The sequence below is a fragment of the Leuciscus leuciscus genome (assembly GCF_965113295.1).
Source record: "Leuciscus leuciscus genome assembly, chromosome: 1".
Taxonomy (NCBI): domain Eukaryota; kingdom Metazoa; phylum Chordata; class Actinopteri; order Cypriniformes; family Leuciscidae; genus Leuciscus; species Leuciscus leuciscus.
The window spans coordinates 48,868,553-48,888,169 of record NC_138725.1 but is presented as its reverse complement, the minus strand read 5'-3'; the positions used below and the strand labels follow the sequence as shown (position 1 = coordinate 48,888,169).

The window sequence follows — 19,617 nt, the reverse complement described above, 5'->3', positions numbered from 1 at the left end:
TAGCTTTCTGAGACTTTTTTTTTTTTTAACAGCCCAATTAAAAATGTAAGGCTGTTCACACAGTCAGTGTTTGGGAGTGACAACTGTTTTTGGCGTGATGTCAAAAGGACATGACGTCTTTATGGGCGTCACCAAATCCCTTCTCTAACTCTTGCATAATGCCTGTAACCACAGCAACAGATAATAATAGTAAATAAAGAAATGTAACTTGAATCAGATACACTACTGTTCAAACGTGGTGCTCAAGAAACATTATCATCAATGTTTAAAACAGTTGTGCAGCATAATATTTCGTTTTTTCAGTATTCTTCGTTCAACAGCATTTATTTGAAATATAATTTTTTGGGAACAATATCAATTCCTTTACGGTCACTTTTGATACATTTTCCTTGAGTCCTTGCTGAATAAAAGTTAGAAATTTCTTTAAAAAAGAAAACAAAGAAAAAGAAAGGCAGTGTACTTCAAGTCAATAATGTGACATTAGCTGTCAACTGTGTTTCTGTTCATACAGCATATCAACTTAAAAAGCTCTATAAATTTGGTTGTGCCTTAAAAATATTTCAGATTGTCCATATTTAAGATAGTATTTGGTTATGGAATATAAAATTAACTTTCTTTCATAACAAGCTGTGCATGAATTAATCATATTTAACACTCCAAACAGGACTGACAACTATATCATTCTGCTGTGTGAACATAGTATTAGCCATTGTTCCCCTATTCCCATGAGTCATCTCAGTCTATGTCATGGGAATGTGTAGGATACCACTGCCTTAAAATCACGGCTCTGAGACCCGTTTACAATCTGGTATAAAGATCAGCATCGTGCACAACCTCAAAGGACCGCCTATTCACATGTCAATCAACCACAGCACTGAATCAAAAGTTTAAAACTTTGCTGATTATATATATATGACTTGTAAGCAAAAGTTTAAATTTTTTTTTTTTTCTTTTTTTTTCTCGGGTCAGCCGAGATAGATTTCACTTAATACCAGGTGTAAATTCAGTGCTCAGAATCACCATTTTCAGATTCATGATGTCATGCTTTCAGCTTCATCATGAATTTTAGCTTTGTGCCCTTGGGATTAAAGGTTGTAATCAGATTTGTTTTCCAGTTTTGCTCGACAACACTAAGCCTGGGTCAATTTAACTTCTCAAAAATATACAGTTCTTACTAGTGATGCACCAAAATGAATTTAACGAAAATTCTGCCAAAAACTGAAATCGAAATGAAAGTTTATTTAATAATAACATTTATTTAATAAATCAACACTCAACACTGGATACAGCAATCTGTCACTCAACATTAAAGAGCGTCAAAATGACATTAGTTTGAATTTTGTTATAAAATTGACCATTCAAAAGATTATTGCAATTATTGGATGGTAGTAGTGCTACAATTAGGCTAATTTAGGCTGGTTTAGTGTTTATGCATCAACTAAAAAAATAGCAAGGACTAAAACATCTCAGTTCATTAAAATGACGATCGATTAAAAATGAGAAATCAATATCGTCAACCCCAGCCCAAGATAACATGTTTCCAAATTGTAGCTTATCCATGCTGTGTGCACAAGATAATTGAACCATTGTTTTGTTCAACGATTTCGGCCTTCAAAACTGTTAATTAATTTGGTGCATCGCTAGTTCTTACGGGGGGTTTAACTGTCCGAGTCCGGGGGCCATCCTCTGAGCTCCCCCATGGCCTGCCCCAGCAGAGGGCATATGGCAGGAGTGGGGGGAACAAGGTTTATAACACCAAACACAAAGGAGGGGAAAAACAATACACTGTATTGTTGATTCCCACTGGAGAACACAAATGGCGGGCAATTTCACGAACGGGGGAGGGGCCACAGCTAATTGTGTCTTGCATCTTCAGATGCATAAAATCTGAGGTGATTAATTAGGTGGCGATACATTTTTCATGATCCTTCGTCAAATGCATGGCAGTGCAGGGGGGCCCACCAGGACTCTGGGGCCAATCATGTAATGGTTGCTCTCAAAAGAGCGGGGGTGAATCGGTCTCTGACGTTACAGAGGGAACAAAAGAGCTGCAGAGGTGAGCCGTTCAGCAAATCTGAGACTACAAGTAAACATTTCATTCAGGGCACAAACAATAAATGAAGTGGTGGCAGTTTTCTGTAAACTGAGGTCATGAGCAGCAGTTTTACACTTTTTTTTACAAACAATTGAAAGCAAAAAGGCTTGTAAGTATAAAGCTGCATTGATATGTGGGCACAGGAGCACAGTCCGGATGGTCACACTGCATGCCAGAGACAAGCACTGGGGGTTAAAAGAGTGAGACAGAGAGAGGCATCCACACCCAGGCAACTAGAGGTTACTGACACATCACAGAGTTGAGTGTAGAAACACACAGTCACAGGCAGAGCGCGCTGCACAGCACATAATCAACCGCGCTCTGCTGCATGGCATTAGTGCTTCCTTTCTGCTTCAGCGACTGGTTTTTGATCAGCGCTCCAAATACCAGATTAAAATAATCAATTATTGGGTTTTCTAAATACAGCTGAGTACATGGTGATCATGTGTAGGCTGCTAGCAGTTGTTCAGGAAAGTGGGGACTTGTGGGCTGGTGGGCATACGTGCATATGGGAATTTTGTATTTTTGCACAAAACGAAAGCTCTTAGAACTCTTGATCTGATAAAATTTGAGCACCGGGGTATGGAGATATCTCGGCCAGACATTTACGTGACTAAAAGGGAGGATAATAGTGCAATTGCATACTCGAACCCATCAAGAGTTGCAAATATTGTTTTGAGCAGTTTTTTTCCAGCAGGGAAATATTTCTGGAGCATCAGAGACTGAAGCTTTGGCACATTTTTTGTAAAAAAAATAAGCAACAGCCCAACAGTTCAGTTCAGTTAAAAATGGCTCGGAGGATCACAGTACTGTCCATCTGTGAGTAACGCATCACATCATCTGGTGTTATGAATTACTTTCTCTGCAAGGATTAAAAATACCATTTGAGTCATTAGACTGGGGCGTGAGGTCATAAACTGCTAACCGGGATGAAGCCGGAATCAAGTACGCAAGCATCCCAGCTATGAATACTGGTGGTTTCGGTGTAGAACAGTGATCGCCCACTTTTTCAATGGCCCTGGTCCCAGAAGCATTTTTCCCATTCATTTTCCCTATAGTCATTTCAAACAAATTCCTCAATTGCGAGTCTAAGCTGCAAACCAATCAACCAGCTTCGAGAAGAACCAGGTCTGCCACGATGCAAGATTTTTTACTACACTTTTATCGTGGCCAAAATAAATCACAATAACGATTTTATGGTGATAGCTATACAAAAAAAAACAATAATAATACTAACATCCGTAAAAGACATCTTTAACTATTTTGTTCTCTATTTTTTGGCCAATGAATCACACTCGAAATACAAGTGTAAGGAGGTGGAGAGAGTGTTTGTAATGCAAAATGAATGAACAATATAAAATTACTGAGACATTAAGTATAAAAACAATATTTGGTGAAAGCAAAATACCAAAAATCCTTAACAATATTTTGTTTGAATTGAAGTCAATGAAGTTATCCTCAGTTATCCTGAAGAAAGCTTTTTTTTTGTGCAGAAACTCGAGTGTCAGAAAGTGACCGCCTGGGTGCTAATCTTCAACAATGTTTGCACAACATTCTTTTGATAATATTCACAAGAGGATCTCAGAACTGATGGTAGATTTGTGTTTCTCTATTGAGAAAATGAACAGGGATTTTACTTCTGGTGCCCGAATGTGGCTCATTTTTTAATAACACCATGTTATTTTTCAATGAGACACTTAAACAGCATTTGCTAAAGATCTGCCTGTTTCATCTGAATTACATTTGGGAATGAAGTAGTGAATTCTCTCTTCATTCTGCGTGAGTGATGTGCTGCATTACAGCCGTACAGCAGTGATGTGGGACAGGGAGCATATTACTCAATGCAGGGAAGTGGAAGTCAGGTAAAAAAAAGAAAGAAAAAAAAAAGGCATTGTACCCAACTGTCACTCACCCAATGCTGCCTCTCATACCAGAACATGGCGAGCATCTACTTGCCGTGGTGATCATAGGGAATGCTATTCTGAAGTGGGTGGGTGGGTGGAGGGGGGAAACATATTTGTGAAGAAAATCAACAACGTGGTAAAACGCAAAAATGCGGATCTTAAAGAAGCGTTAACATAGCAAATATTCAAATTACCAGAGACTCTATAGACAGAATAATGACTCTGTGCAGCATGTCAAGAATGTGTGACAAGTTTTAAAAACAACTCTATGCAAATAAGACCTGAAATATGGCAGTGGTTGGTTACACAATACAGGGCTCAACAACAAGGATGGCCCAATGGCCCAGGGCCAGTGCTTGAGTTTCAACCATCCTTGCAATTTAAATTTATGTATGTCAGTTTTGATGCTTTGCAAATGTAACATTTTGGTGTTCTGTGATGTTTTGAACAATGTTGTTTTGCAAATTTAACTGATGTAAATATGTCAGCAACGCAATTTTGTTTAAACTGGCACATTTTTCTCTGCATAATTTTCCATAATTTTCCAAAACACTTATGAAGTTTTAGCAGTACATTTTTTTTGTTACATATATAGCTGGGGGAAAAAATCTTATTACAACCCAAAAAAAATTTGGGAAAATAATTTTTTCTAACAATCATAAAAAACAAAACAACAATAATAATAATAACTAGAAGAAGAAAAAAATTGTATTGTTGAGCCCAGCAATATCAATAATATTATTTTATTCATAATAAAAACAACGTATACAAATAATATTTAATATGATAATAAAATTTAGTAGAATAGAATGAATTTCTATTTCCTTAATCTTTAAATCCTACCAGGTTATTTATCAAGGTAAATTACAGTGTGACTTACTTTTTTGTAGATGTCTTCTACATCTATTCACATAAATGTCTATTTCACTGTTGAACGCAAATTTCTAGATAAGCTATACAGCATATATAGCCCAAAAACACCTCTCAGTGCTTTCATAATAGAGCACTCTTTCATGGCTATCAGTCTCTATCATTATCCCCTTTGCCTCTTGGCTGGAAAACAATTTAGGAGAAGTTTGTTTATAAAGCTCTTCTAACCAAACCGAAGAAATAAAGACAGGGCCATTTAAGAGCAGCAGAGCTGGGGCCAGAGACAGACACTGCAGCCAAACACACAGGCAATGGTGGGGGTGTATTTCATGTCATAAAGTTGGTACCTGTGATGTGGACATGCGCGAGGTGTCCTGTCGGCCAGTTAGATCAGAGGAGGAAATGTTGACAGGGGCTCCACGATGCAATCTCATACTGACCTTCCTCTCTCGCTCCATTCCTAGCAAAAAGAGAAAAGGAGGAAGACGTGTAATCAAAAGTATGGGAAAAAATGAATAAAAAACACATTGGGTCATGTTCACCTAAACAAAAAGCCTTCTGTTTTCCAATGTCTGAACCACAAATTATACCAAACTGGAAAAACTGCACTGTGCTGATCTTACTCACTGAGAATAAGCCTTATTTGAATTTAAGGGAAAAAAAGAAGTTTCCTAGGACTCTGGTAAAGGTGGCATATGTTGGGTTTATGAGTTTTTGCACCAAACTCCTTGAAGCTCTGCTAATTGAGACCATACACTTAGGCCACATCCACACGAAGCCAGAGCTTTCCCTATCCGATATTTTTTTTCCCCGTTCAAAAAAAAAATTCTGTAAACACGGCGGCGTCTCAAGAAATATCTGCGTACACACGAAACCACTGAAACCGACTCAAAACGATGTAGTATACATGCCAGACCAGTATGTGGCGCTGTAATTCTGCCACAGACATACACTAAAAACGGAGAAGAAGACTTAAAGCATGCGCATAAACCTTGCGCACTGTTTACTATGGCTGTATACAACAATAATATTGGGCACAGTAGCTTATTTTTTTCCTTTCTTTTTTAATCAAGAACTTTGTTGAACAACATGAAAAACCATAAATGTAGTTGCTGTGACTTAACGGTGTCTGACTAGTTGACACTTGGTGTGATGACATCATCGTTTCACAAAATGTACGGATTGGCCGTACACACGAAAACGCAAGGGCGGCGTTTTCAGATTTATCCACCTTGGGACCCGGTTTAAAAAAATAGCAGTTTCAGTCTCCGAAAACGCCGGATCCGTGTGGACGAAACGCCAATACGATAACAAATTTATACGTATACAGCGAAACGCGTCTCCGTGTGGACGGGCCCTTAAAGGCTGCTGACTAATGCTAACAAGACCAGTGCAAGGGTCACTGTTTAAGTGTCTTGTAGGGAGAAATGTCTGTGTTTGTACCTCCACACTTTGATAAAGCAAACGCTTGTAAATTTAAGTCATGTTTAGCAAACATCCTGCTGTGGATAGTAGCTTGCAACCCTTTAACCACTTCCTTTCAGCTAAGATGACATCAAATGAGAGGGAAAAAAAGATTTAATCTACTGAAGCCTTATGAAATCTCGTGGACGAGAATTCGCCCGCCAATGGCGTTCAAGCGTGCAAAATCTTTTCGTTCAGTTACAGGAAGACAGCTCGCTGTTGACGTACGCACTCCTCAGGGTCGGAGCCCAAAAGGATTGCCGCTCTCCTGTAGCGTTCCGGCGAGTATGACATTTTCTTCAAGATGCCTCCAGGACCGCGGTGCTTCTGCTTGGACGATGCCCTTAAGGAGCAGCGCTGAGAGAGTCTGTCTGAACAAACGACAGGAAACCTTCAGGACAATACTGCGTTGCTTGCCCTGCCTTAGAGCAGCGCTAAGCCATGGTCTATACCTGCAATGGCCTGCCAGTTTCGTGCTTTCGGTGAGTAATTAACCTCACTTACTGTATCTCCAAGTCTTGCAATTGACTATGATGTGGGCTCACAGTTGTTGCCGCTACGGCTGCTGACGCTGTGCTCATGAACAGACTGATGTGTTTTTTTGTCGTTTTGTTGCCCTGTATCCTTAAGTGCAACCGGCTACTCCGATCCAACTGCGCATATTCACAGTTGTCGTCGCTACGGCCGCTGACGCTGTGCTCATGTACATACTGATGTGTGATTATGTTGTTATGTTGCCCAGTATCCTTCGGTGCAATCAGCTACTCTGATCTAACTGCGTATATTCACAGTTGTTGTCGCTACGGCTGCTGATGCTGTGCTCATGTACATACTGTAACGACTGAGACAAGTCAGACACAAGTATTTGTTATAGATTAACAAACGATATTTAGAACTCACTCAGGGATCTGTGGCCCCATCCCCCCAAACAGGGCAAGAAGGTTTTAGTTACCATGACCACGATCAGATAAGTTGGTTTTATGACTTTTAGCAATGTGAACAGGGCCCCTTGCTCACAAAACCTACAGACATCAGAACAGACTTTCCTGCATTCATTTATCGATGAACTGATTAACATGAAATTAACATGCATTCCAGAACATTTTGTGAATGATTTACTGTCTTGTGTTGTTTTTTTAATACTATTATCTCTTTGATTCTATGCATTTTATTATAGAACCAACGGTCAACGTAACCTCACGTATACCATATTTGGTCTCTATAAATTGGTACTTTGAAGATCGAAATGATTGTGTACATGATATGCCGATAGCTGTGCAACATTAGTATTACAAGAATCTTTCTTAGTTTCGTCATCAGAAACCAATCCAGACGCCATTGAAAATGAGCACGCTTAGAACAAAGATTCATAAATCAACCACAGAGGAATCTTCCCGCCTGGAAAGTGCACCCTTCTCATTGGTCAAGCAAACCCGGAGAGGTGGGGCCTTTCTCAGGCTTTATTAGAGACAAATCCACAGTGACTCGCTCTCTCTTCTCCTCTGGCCTCTACTGCGGTTTCTTCAAGTTGATACTGTGGGGACTATATACTTTTTCCATGGTTTCTAATGGCACTACGGCTGTAGCTTTCATAAGAGCTGGTTTAATGTCTATGCACCACTACGCTGTTGCTTGTTCCACGCTCTCCATTTCATCAGTCCAGCGTTGCTCGACTGTGCTTAGTTGGGTCTAACCCTCTGCCAGCTTGATGTCTGGTGTTTCAACTTGGTCCGGTACCTGACCGAAATGAACGAACCATGTGTACATTCATGAGTACACGTGTGGCTATCTACCTTCTACTTGAGTGGAGCGTGTGCGTTCTGGATGATCAACTGATCATATTCCATTCAGAGAGTATATTTATATATCTCTTTTTGGTCAGACAGCCCCTGTCAGCGGCCTTGTCTTTTGCAAGAGTACTTGGATGGCGACTTATAGCCTTCCCTGTTTTAAGCACACCTCTCGCCCTTCTACAAGGTTGATTTGTGCTGGACGCTCTGGTCAGTTCTGTGATTATTGTCTCCTTGCTGCCATCGCCATTTGCCTTCCAAAAGGATTATATCTACAACGCGAACTACTTTGTGGATGTAGTCAAACTGGTCATGTGACTATTACATCAGTTGTTACGCCCCTGCTAGTGGTGTTCAACTAGGTTGTTTAGGCGTTCGCAGTCTGCTGTTACAGCCAGGTAGTCACACTGCCGCCTTCTGCGCGAATGGTCACCCTCGTGGTTATATCTATGTGCAATGCTGTTGTACACATTCATGGTGTAAAGCACAGACATGAAATCTGTCATCATTTATGGTTTCTCCCACACAGGTGGTAACCTTTGCGGAAAACCTATGCCAGGTGGGCTATCAGGCACCTTGCATGTTGCTATGGCCTATACGGTGTTTATAACCTGGATGTTCCTGGCAATACATGTGTTGTCCGTAATGGCACCAGTACTTCTGCTGCCTTCGGGTTTCATCTGCATGGTGTTACCACGCTTGTATTACGTTCATGACAGCACCGGCATCGCCGCTGCAGCGGACATCAGTACAAGGCGTTGGCCCAACCTCCACCTTTATCCGCTCTGCAATGTGCTTGCAACAGCCCATGCTTGTGCAACTTGCTCTTATAGCTGCTATGCTGCTGAGCTTATAGGTCTCCGTTGCAAATGGAGTTCTTTTAGCTAGGTCAATGGCTTGGCTTGCTGCCGATCTGGACCTTCACTATCAACACGGTGGGATTTTATAGCTCCCCGCAGCGCCACCTAACGGTGACGCGGTGTCGAGAGACCGACTTGAAAGGGAACGTCTCCGGTTACCTAACGTAACCTCGGTTCCCTGAGAGGAGGGAACGAGACACTGCGTGCACTGTCGTATTACTTATCTCAGAGACTTAGTCGGCTGCGCTCTGCTACAGTGCAAGATTCTGAGGCAATGGCACTCAGCACCACCCTATAGTGCGGGGGAGCCTGCCTCTATTTTGCGCGCTTGAACGCCATTGGCGGGTGTATTCTCGCCTGCAAGATTTCATAAAGCTTCAGTAGATTCGAAGGAGGAGGAATAACCCCGCAGTGCCACCTAATGGTGACACAGTGTCTCATTCCCTCCTCTCAGGGAACCAAGGTTACGTTAGGTAACCGGAGATGTTTTCTCCAAATCAAAACAATCCTCATGCACAAAAGAACAAAAAAACAAGCACCAACAGACAATAGTGGACATCTTACCTGTGTGTGAGGTTGGCGTGAGGGGTGTTGGAGGTGCTACTTCTTGCGTGACTCTGGGTCTGCCTGAGCTGGAAGGCATCATGCCACGGGCAGCAGGATTCCGCCCATGCCGCAATCTTTCCTCTCGATCCCTCCGCTCTCTCTCCGGATCTTCTGCCGCTCTGTTTGCGCCCTGAACAGCACAACACAAAGCATTAAGTCAAAAAGACCACAATAAAAACCAAGAACAATTTAAGAAATACAGCAACCATGCGGAGACAACCCATTTGACACTCACAAATTTGAGCATATTCCAGTCAAACACGTAGTCGTATGAAAAGCCTTGCCGGTGGAAAAGGTTCCTGAAGAGCTGTCTCAGGTAAGAGTAGTCGGGCTTGTCGTCAAAGCGAAGGGATCGGCAAAAGTTGAGGTATGTGGCAAACTCAGCTGGAAACAAACAAAAGGCAAATGTAATTTTAAAAAAAAATTCAGATTTGAGGTCAACTACACTTTTTCCAAATTTCTAAAGAAAGAGGTATTTTTCAATGTTGAAAACAATTGTGCTGCTTTATTTCTGTGGAAATGGCGATTTTTTTCAGGACTCTTTGTTGAAAAAGTTCAAAAGAACAGTATTTATTTGAAACAGGAATCTTACATAACATAAGCTTATAACATATTTAAAACCTTATATGTATAAGCAGAAGCTTACATGGGTATCCTTTGCACAGGACTTCAATAGGAGTGGACATTTTCTTCTCACTGATTCGCTCATACTTCTGTCTCTTTGTGGCAGCCTTTAGACCCTGCCATGGCAGAGAGCCCAGGTTGAAGTACATGAGCACATAGCCAAGAGACTCCAAGTCATCTCGTCTGGATTGCTCTGTGAAAGAAAACACCCATAAACACTGCGTGTCATTAAGATGGCCTGACCATAACAGGTGAAGTGGCTTGATCGTAAATGCTAGGGTGATGACAGGTCAGGTCTGAACGTACAGGAGGTTTCAATAAGATATTATAATATTATTTTAACTTTTTTCAAAAGACATATTAGGGTACCTATTCCCAAGTGGGTGTTGATGGAAGCGTAGCGAGCAGTGCCAGTCAAGTTTTTGTTCTCGCGGTAAGGGATGTGCTGGTGGGTGCGAGCATCTCTGTACTTCTTGGCCAGGCCAAAGTCAATGATGTAAACAAGGTTGCCCTTCTTCCCCAGGCCCATAAGGAAGTTGTCAGGCTTGACGTCTCTGTGGATGAAGTTCTTGGAGTGGATGTATTCGATACGGCTGATCTGATGACAAAACAGACAGGTTTAGCAAGTCGAATGACTGAATGAGAGACTTCATGCAAACCTAGCACACCAATTCAAATAAATCCAATGAAGGCATGACAACTGCTGAACAAGCAGCTCTTTCACATTATGCCTCTTGGCACTTAATACTCAGTCAAACACAAAGTGAAAGAGGACACTGGTTGTCTATGTAAAACAGCTGAAAGGATGACAGTAAAGCTTGTTGTGTCATCAGGACGCCACTTCCTGGAGTCATTATCCCATTTTGGGTGTTCTAGAACAAGAGATAGGTAGGGTGGAGAGGACAACGGTTATGGTGATAGGGCTGTCGCGATAACCGCAATATTGTAGTACCGCGCTACTGACAAGCCAACCGCAGAGGAATGCAAGTAACCGCAGCAACCGCGATATTCGCGTTTTCTTTTTTCATAAGGCTATACCCTTCTTGTTTTGAACTTCGTGTGCATTGAATGTTAAATAAGTTAATAATGATAACAAGACTGTTTATCATGGTGATTTGTACAGAGGCTTCGTGGATTTGCACTTAAGCCTAAACAGACAGTGAATGAGAGAGATACACTGAGCGCATGCGATTACCTGTGTCTGGCTTTGGGGTCAAGTCATATATATTCGTTAAAAAGGTTGCCGTGTCCAAGGAAAGCGAAATATCGTAACGCCCTTTTAACGTTTAAGGGTATTTACCATAAATGGTGCCTTTCAATGCGCAGAGACGCCGTTTAGTTTCGGTTACATTGGTTACGGAAAATGTCCTCGATTTTGTGCATGCTAAACACATCGTAACACTTATTTATATAGCAACAAATAAATATAAATAAATCCAAATAAATGGCGATAATACCACCTATCGCGCTATTAAGCCACTCAAAATTACCACAAGGGAAATTCCTTCACCGCAACAGCCCTATATGGTGATCCCGTCTACAGCCTTACCATCTGGTCAGCCAGCAGAAGAACAGTCTTTAGGCTGAACTTGCGAGAACAGAAATTAAAGAGATCCTCCAAACTGGGTCCCAGCAGCTCCATCACCATCACATTGTAATCTCCTTCTGCTCCACACCATTTGATAGTTGGAATACCGACTGTTGAAGAAACAATTACCATTAGTACAGAAGATTTTTTCCTTCAAAAAGGGAATCTCATGTGGTTTATGACGAAAATCCTTGCCAACCAAAATTATCTTGAAAGTTTAGACTACTGAATAGAGGGGACTAATATGTACTTTGACTAATATATATCTGTATCTTTGAAGGACTGACAGACAAAATCTGAAGGTGACCTACAACATTATAGGTGGGGGGGTTGGGAGCACATTTGTTTCAGTAGGACAGTGATGTGATAAAAAACCCAAGCAGAGCTTTAGCTTGAATAAACCAGCGGTGCTGTTTGGTCACCCTCAGAAAGGGCTCTAACTCATCAGCTATAAAGCATCAACAATCTCTAGAAGACCTTGAAGTGATGCACGAAAAGATATAGGCTGCCGTGAAAGGACAGCTGATACCCAATTAGATCACTTCAAGGGCATTTTTCTGCCCCCTCTCACAGTTCAGCCACATGTGAACCAGAAAAGGCAGCTGTTACAACACCATAACATAATTTGAATAGGGGTGAAAAAAAATGAAAAATTGATTCTTAGATGCATCGCGATGTGACGTGGACGATTCGGAATCGATGCACAAATGTCAAAAATTGATTTTCTAAATGTTCTTTTTTCTAACAACGTTATATTGACAGAACACAAAAGGCGGAACTCTGTAGTGCGGAAGTGCAGTGCCCCGACAGTCTGTGGCGTGCGCATAACAGAGACGCATGATGGCTGAGTGCGAAATCCGAACAAAGACATCTCTTTGTTAAAAACTGTTGTGGACCATTTTGTATTTTGTATGAGAGCTGCTTTCTGTATTTAGTTTTCATATCAATATGCTGTAAACAGATCTGTTATACGTACGTTATACGTAGGTTTACTGTACTGCCCTCCAGTCACAGTGTGTGCAATGCCAGTCACAAAAAGTTACATTTTGACTGTGTTCTCTGCAGATGTTCATTTACTTTTTTTGTATGCTGTTTTTGATTTTGGTATACAGCAACAATTTCAAGTGACAAGTCTTATACTCTTTATTATTTATTTGTGTATAAGAGCAGCTTTGCATGTAACTAATTATTCAGAATATGCCTAAGTCCACAAGCATTATGTTTGTTTGAGAGCTGCTGGTACATCATTCTATATTTTTTTGTATGAAAGCTGTTTGTGATTTTGCAAAAGCAAAAACATTTATTAATTTTTTTGTCTTAAGGATTATATTGCTTATTGCACATAACAGGAGGATGTTGGATAGAAGTCTATTATTTTATGTTAGAGATTCAGAATATGTTGAAGTTTGTATTCATTTACTACAAGTATGCTGCTAGTACAGGCACACACTTCTTTTCCTGTTTGCAATGTTGGGACATATGCTGGCAAATGTAACCTTACAGTTGACTTGCCAAATCACTTCCATTTGTTTTATTAATAAAATATACTGGAAGTAAATTCTTTATGGGTCATTATAAATACTTTGCTTTAAAAGTACCAAGTAGTCTCACACACAGGCCCGGATTGGCTAATCGGGAGCACCGGGAAAGTTCCCGGTGGGCCGGTATGTTTTTTTGGCCGCGAGGGCCGTTGTTGTCATGGCACTGGGTTGGATTTTTTTTTTTTTTTTTTTTATACCGCAGCCCCACTCTTTTTATTTATTATTTTACCGAAGTCCCATTCTATTTTATTTAATAATTTCTCGCAGAGTGCAGCCTGCAGGATAATGATGACGTGATTATCTTTTGACTCCCTGGCCCCGCCCCCGACACGGCACCTTGCAAGTTGTTCAAAATAAAAAAGTCAGATAAAAATGGATAACAGAAAGCGCAAAGGCGGCGCTGAAAAGGCCAGGATAAAAAAGAAGAAAGCTTTGGAAACTGACGCGGCCAAATGTTCTAAGCTGAGCACATTTTTCCCCAAAAAAACAAACGAAGACGACGAGGCCGGTAAGTAAGCTAACACGTTAAGGTAGTTAGGAGCAGTGCAAGATGCTAGCGACCGTGCAAAACAACGTTGTCTGCAAACCACCGTTCATGTATCAAACTTTTTCTTGTAGCTCTTCAGCAGCAGCCGCCTCTAGTCCAGTTTGCTGCTAACAGTGAAGAGCAAGGCCCAGTAACGTTACCAAGCTCCAGTCATGAGCCCAACACACCAGAATGGGCAGGTAGGAAGGATTGTCATTCAGAAGAACTAATAGTATTGAAGAGCCCTGCTCAAAGAAAAATGCCCTTAGATAATTAATGATACCTGATGATTCAGCAATACATTAATGAAACTGACTTGACTTGATTTGAAAGCTTTGTAAAAAGGGGATATTTGTGGTGAGAAATAAATGTACAAAATTTCATTTAGTGTCAGAAACAGAGCCAGGACCCAGTTGTGAAGAGACTAATGCTCTCACTGTGAAATACACAGGTAAGCTGCTATTGTACCAGTGTGAATAAGCAAACATTATCACAAAAAAAAAAAAAGAGTTTTTCTTACTTAGTATCTTACTTGTTTCCAGTTCAAATATCTAAATATTCTTAATTCAAGATACGTTTACTAGACTAGTGAAATGGCATAAGAAATTATGTCTTGTTTTCTGGAGAAAAAAAAAACTCCAAAAATTAAGTGATTTTGTTTTTTTGTTGTTGCTTAAAACAAGCTAAATCTAAAACAATAATTTTTCTTACCCCATTGGCAGATAATGTAGCTTGTTTTATGCAAAAAATCACTTCATTTTGAGGTGTTTTTTCATACTTGTTTAGTAAATGCATCTTGATTTTTTTTATATATATTTGGACTGGAAACAAGACAAAAATACTACGTAAGAAAAGTTTTTTTTTTTTTTTTTTTTTTTTTGTGATCACATTAGTTACAATATAACAACTTTTTATGCCCAAGTGTTACTAGTGACCCATTATGTTTTTAATCAGACGATAGTGAATATACAAAGCCCACGATTGAAAGGGAATAGGATAAAAGTAATATGAATTAAGCCTGCATATTTTCCCATTTGGAAATTTTTAATTTGCTTTGATTTAATTCAATTTAATTTGAACGTGCTTTCCATGTCAAATATGCTAAAGATTACAATATGCTTTAATTGTGATTAAATACAGGTGCACTCGAGTCTAGGGATACAGAAGGAAGTGTGAAAGGGAGAGCAGAGTCGACTCAGGGACAGATAGCAGAGTCAACAACTCAGCAGCAGAACCCAGAACCACAAGCTAGGAACAAGGCAGATAAAGATGATTCTGTTGATAGTTTTGATTACTTTGCTCGACCTCAGTCACAGGATATACATACTTTTTTTTCTTATCATCCTCAACAAATCCCAAATGTCCCTATACCAAAGGTTTTCAATAGCAAAGATGGAACAAACCGCAAGTGGCTAACTTACTGTGAAAAAAACCAGTCTCTGTACTGTTCAGTTTGTTTGGCATTTGCACCTTTGGTAAGTGATGGCCCTTTCATAAAGGGAGGCATGAAAGAATGGAAACACATTCACCAAAGGATAGTGGAACATGAAAAAAGTAAGACACACAGAGATAGTGCAGATGCTTACTTTCTGAAAATACAAAAGGCAGATGTGAAAAGCCTGTTGACTGGCAACCAAATGTCATTACATGCTGAGCAAGTGAAAAAGAAACGCCAGGTGATGGAGCGTATAGTGGACGTTGTTAAAGTCATAGGCAAATGTGGCCTTAGCTACAGGGGAGATAAAGAAGAGGGAGCCTTTAGCTTAGAAAACATTGCTGTTAATCATGGTAACGTCCTGGAGTTGATTCTACTCTTGAGTAGATATGACATTTGCCTCCAACAGCATGTTAACACTTGCATTGAAAACAGCAAAAAGCAGCATGAAACTGGTGCAAAAGGCAGAGGCGCTCTAGTTACTCTGCTGTCAAAAGAGACAATAAATAAAGTTGTGGATGTCATTAGCCAACTGATAAAGGTGACTATAGCAGAAGAAGTGAGACAAGCTGGCATGTTTTCAGTCCAAATTGACACAACCCAAGATATCAGCTCCAAAGACCAGTGTTCAATCATACTTCGATATGTAACAGATGTCATTCACGAAAGACTGATTGCTATGGTGGACTGTGAGTCATCTACTGGCCAGCATTTTGTAGAGCTTCTGGAAAAAGTGCTACTGAACCTTAATATTGACATTGGCACATGTGTGGGCAACTCAACAGATGGTGCAGCTAATATGCAGGGTCAGTTTAGGGGGATTTCTACACTCCTCTCTGAGCATTCCCCCAATCAGGTTCATATTTGGTGTTATGCACATCTTTTGAATCTTGTACTAGCAGAGACAACAGGCAGTGTTGTGGAAAGTGCGTCTCTGTTTTCACTGCTTAATGATGTAGCAGTTTTTTTAAGAGAGTCATACAAGCGCATGCAGAAGTGGGAGAAAAAGAGTCAGGACAAGCATCACAGACGACTGTGCCCAATAGGGCCAACTAGGTGGTGGGCTAAGGATCAGGCACTAAGTAAAGTGTTTGGGTGCTTCGGGAATCCTCAGGAAGGCTTGTTTTTTGAAGTGCTCATGACTTTAGACACCATTATAGATGACAGTACACAAAAGCCATCTGTGAGGGCCAAGGCAAAGGGATTCATAGAAGGCTTTTTGAAGTATGAGACAGTGGTCACTGCTCAACTCTTCCTTCGGATTTTTGAGCTTACATCCCCCCTTTCAAAATACTTACAGACAAAGGGAATGGATATCATCACAGCTCAACGTCTGGTTGAGGGAACAGAGGAGGGTCTCAGGAAGTGTGCTAGGGACTTTGAAGGAGTTAAGTGTGCAGCTGATGAGTTTGTGAAGTGGGCTAATGGAAAGTTGCAAGAGGAGGAAGAGTGTGAGCTTGTAGTGCAGGCTGCCTTTTCTGAGAGAAGGATCAGAAAAAAGAAAAAAATGCCAGGAGAGCTTGCAGAAGATGAGCAGTTAGCATCAGCTGATACTGACTTTGAGGTAAAAGTACACAATGTCATTGTAGACACAGTAACAGGCAGTATCCAAAGGAGGTTTTCTGCTAATGCAAAACTTTGCTCAGATTTTGCCTGTTTAGACCCTAGAAACTTTGCTCATGTGAGGGAAAATGGTCTTCCCAGCTCAGCTCTGGAAGAAATAAGCAAATGTCTGCTTAAGTTTGACGACAGGGCTACAGTTGGCACATTATGTGGTGAACTGTACAGCCTTGCATCTCAGTGGGACAGACTAAAGATGTCCCCTCTGGAGGGTTACATTGTTAGGACAGCTAGTGAAATCCCACAAGGAGGTGATGAGGATCCTTCCATGGAACAGCAGGATGTCGAACTAGAGAGCAAAACTTGTTCCTCCTGTAAAAACTGTGTCATTTGTGTTCATCTCATTCTCTCTCAGTACAATCTACTAACTGATGCCTACCATGTGATTGGACTCGCCTACAAGTTGCTATTAACACTGTCCATCACACAAGTAGCCTGTGAGAGAAGCTTCTCAACAGTGAAATTCATAAAAAACAGACTCAGGAGCACTTTAACCCAGAAGAACTTTGAGGCATTCATGCTCATGTGCACTGAGAAAGAAATTCTCATGTCTTTGGACAATGACACTGTGATAGATAAAGTTGCAGAGACCAGTGCACTGCTCAGGCGTTTATTAATGTTTTAGGGTTGTCCATGTTTCCTTGAAGCTAAACTTATGCAGAGGAAAAAGAGATGAAACGATCATTAGAAAGTTATACTGTGGAAAAAAAGTCAGATAACAGTGCAATGCTTGTTTAATTCTTTAACTAATGTTCTCATATTTGTGAAAAATATTTAAAGTTGTAAAGCAGCTGTTTCCTTGAAAAAGAGATGATACTGTCATTAGAAAGTGCAATACATTTTATTTTAATCTTTATTTTTTATTTTGTTTTATATATTTGTTTTTATTAGATTTTTTTTCTTCATTTCAATGTTTGGATATTTATGAATACTAAATCTTAAAGAAAATAGATTCTGATACTATCCTGTTATTTACTGTTCTAATAAATCTTCACTGTGAAGCAAAACTTAGGCTACTGTTTTTGCACTGAATTGGAAATGATGATTTTTCTAAAATACAATGAATTACAAGGCTGTAGAGAACAGTGTGCCTATTGCAGACTTATATTCTGAGGTTTTAATTACATTATTTTAACATAGTCAGTCGTGAACTAAAGTGGGCCGGTCTAAGGCATGAAACTCCAGGGCTGAAAATGAGTCCCAATCCGGCCCTGCTCACACACACACAAAAAGATGCATCGATAATCGTTTTAGCACCGCAGCCCTCTGAATCGTAATCGAATCGTGAGATGCCTAGAGATTCCCACCCCTAAATTTGAATGTGTACTGATACAATGTTGAATACACATTATCTTCTAGTTGAACAAGCAAGCTCCAATTACGAGCTTTAACAAAACTTGATATCAAACTTGATATATTTGTTTACAAGTTGTAAAATACAGTTTCTAGCAAACCACAGATGTGTGCCATCAGTTGGTTAGTTTGTTTGTTTATAGTTTAACGCCATGCCAGCTACCTCGGCTATATTCATGGCGAGAAAGAGATAAAAAAGGAACGATTAAAATAGGTAATTAAAAAGGTACATCTGGTCTTACTTAAAAATATTTTCGTAAGAGTCAACTGAAAAAGAAATTCTTACAGAGTTCAAACTATCCAATTATTACTGAAGCATATTTTGATGGGAATATGGCACGTCCCCTGGCACGAGGGGAATAAAGGAGGATATTCACCCATTAACAGAAACATAAGAGTTAGTGTGGAGTGCCCTATTCGATAGCATGTATAGGTAATATGATTTGTGTGCCATCAGAAAACCAGACAGTCTAGATTTTCTAGTGTTGCTCATATATATACAGCACACTCATGATTCTCGAGGAGAGGATGAGACAGAGGGTTCAGCAGCATTCTGGAAGGTCAGAGTTCTCTCAGCAGCTGCTGTCGTGTCTACGGTCATGTGTGCCCTGAGCCTGGCCACTGCCTTCACCAGCACAGAGATTTTGCTGTTCAGCACTTTGCAGAAAACATCTTCCAGGTCAGCTATTCCTGCGCAAACTCAGGAGGTTAAATATATCTCCTGGTCTGAGCCGTCCAGCGCGCCTTTTCCATTCTCATGTCAGGACAGCTCTGACACAGTCTATATTAATAGGAATTAAAATAGAAAAATGCTGAGCCTAATGCTTCTCCATGTATGGACTCGTAGAGTGCAATTGTGATATTAAAACATCCAGAAATAAAAATGAATAAATAAATAAATAACATTGAAGACAAGGATTTCTTTCTCCCTAAAAAATGCATATAAAAATGCGTGCAGGTACCCACACCTTTTTTCAATGTAAAGTTGTCAGTGTGTATGTCTGTTCATGCTATGCTAAATAAGGCTGGGAGTGGTGAAAGAGACCCAGTTAGGAGATGGAATGCACAGGGCGGCCCCTCCCGCCTGAACCCACTCCCCTGCGCACGCACCATCTGGCCTGGGGTCCATGTGATCACAGAGAACACAAGCACTGAGAGGGAAGCTCACTCAGAATGTCTGTTGTGGCACGGATGTCATCACAAAGTTTGGGTGCTGCGGAGCGGACGTCATACATGCTCAGTCATGCTGAGAGCGAGCAGACAGACTTGAGAGTGTTTGAAAGCAAACGCCATAGACGGCACACTTTTGCTGCTGGCACCATAAAATACCCCCGCCAGGAC

The 19,617-nt window shown here is 40.5% G+C and overlaps 1 protein-coding gene across 1 annotated transcript in view; it reads right to left on the bottom strand.

Moving 5' to 3' along the window:
* Positions 1 to 19,617, bottom strand: part of csnk1da (casein kinase 1, delta a) — a 33,483-nt gene that overhangs the window by 2,148 nt on the left and 11,718 nt on the right. The window contains exons 3-8 of the mRNA XM_082165954.1: positions 11,763 to 11,911; positions 10,583 to 10,811; positions 10,236 to 10,406; positions 9,825 to 9,973; positions 9,548 to 9,719; positions 5,217 to 5,329 (exon numbers count right to left, since the gene is read on the bottom strand). Of these exons, the coding sequence (XP_082022080.1) occupies positions 5,217 to 5,329; positions 9,548 to 9,719; positions 9,825 to 9,973; positions 10,236 to 10,406; positions 10,583 to 10,811; positions 11,763 to 11,911 (983 nt within the window). The remainder of the gene's footprint in view (positions 1 to 5,216; positions 5,330 to 9,547; positions 9,720 to 9,824; positions 9,974 to 10,235; positions 10,407 to 10,582; positions 10,812 to 11,762; positions 11,912 to 19,617) is intronic.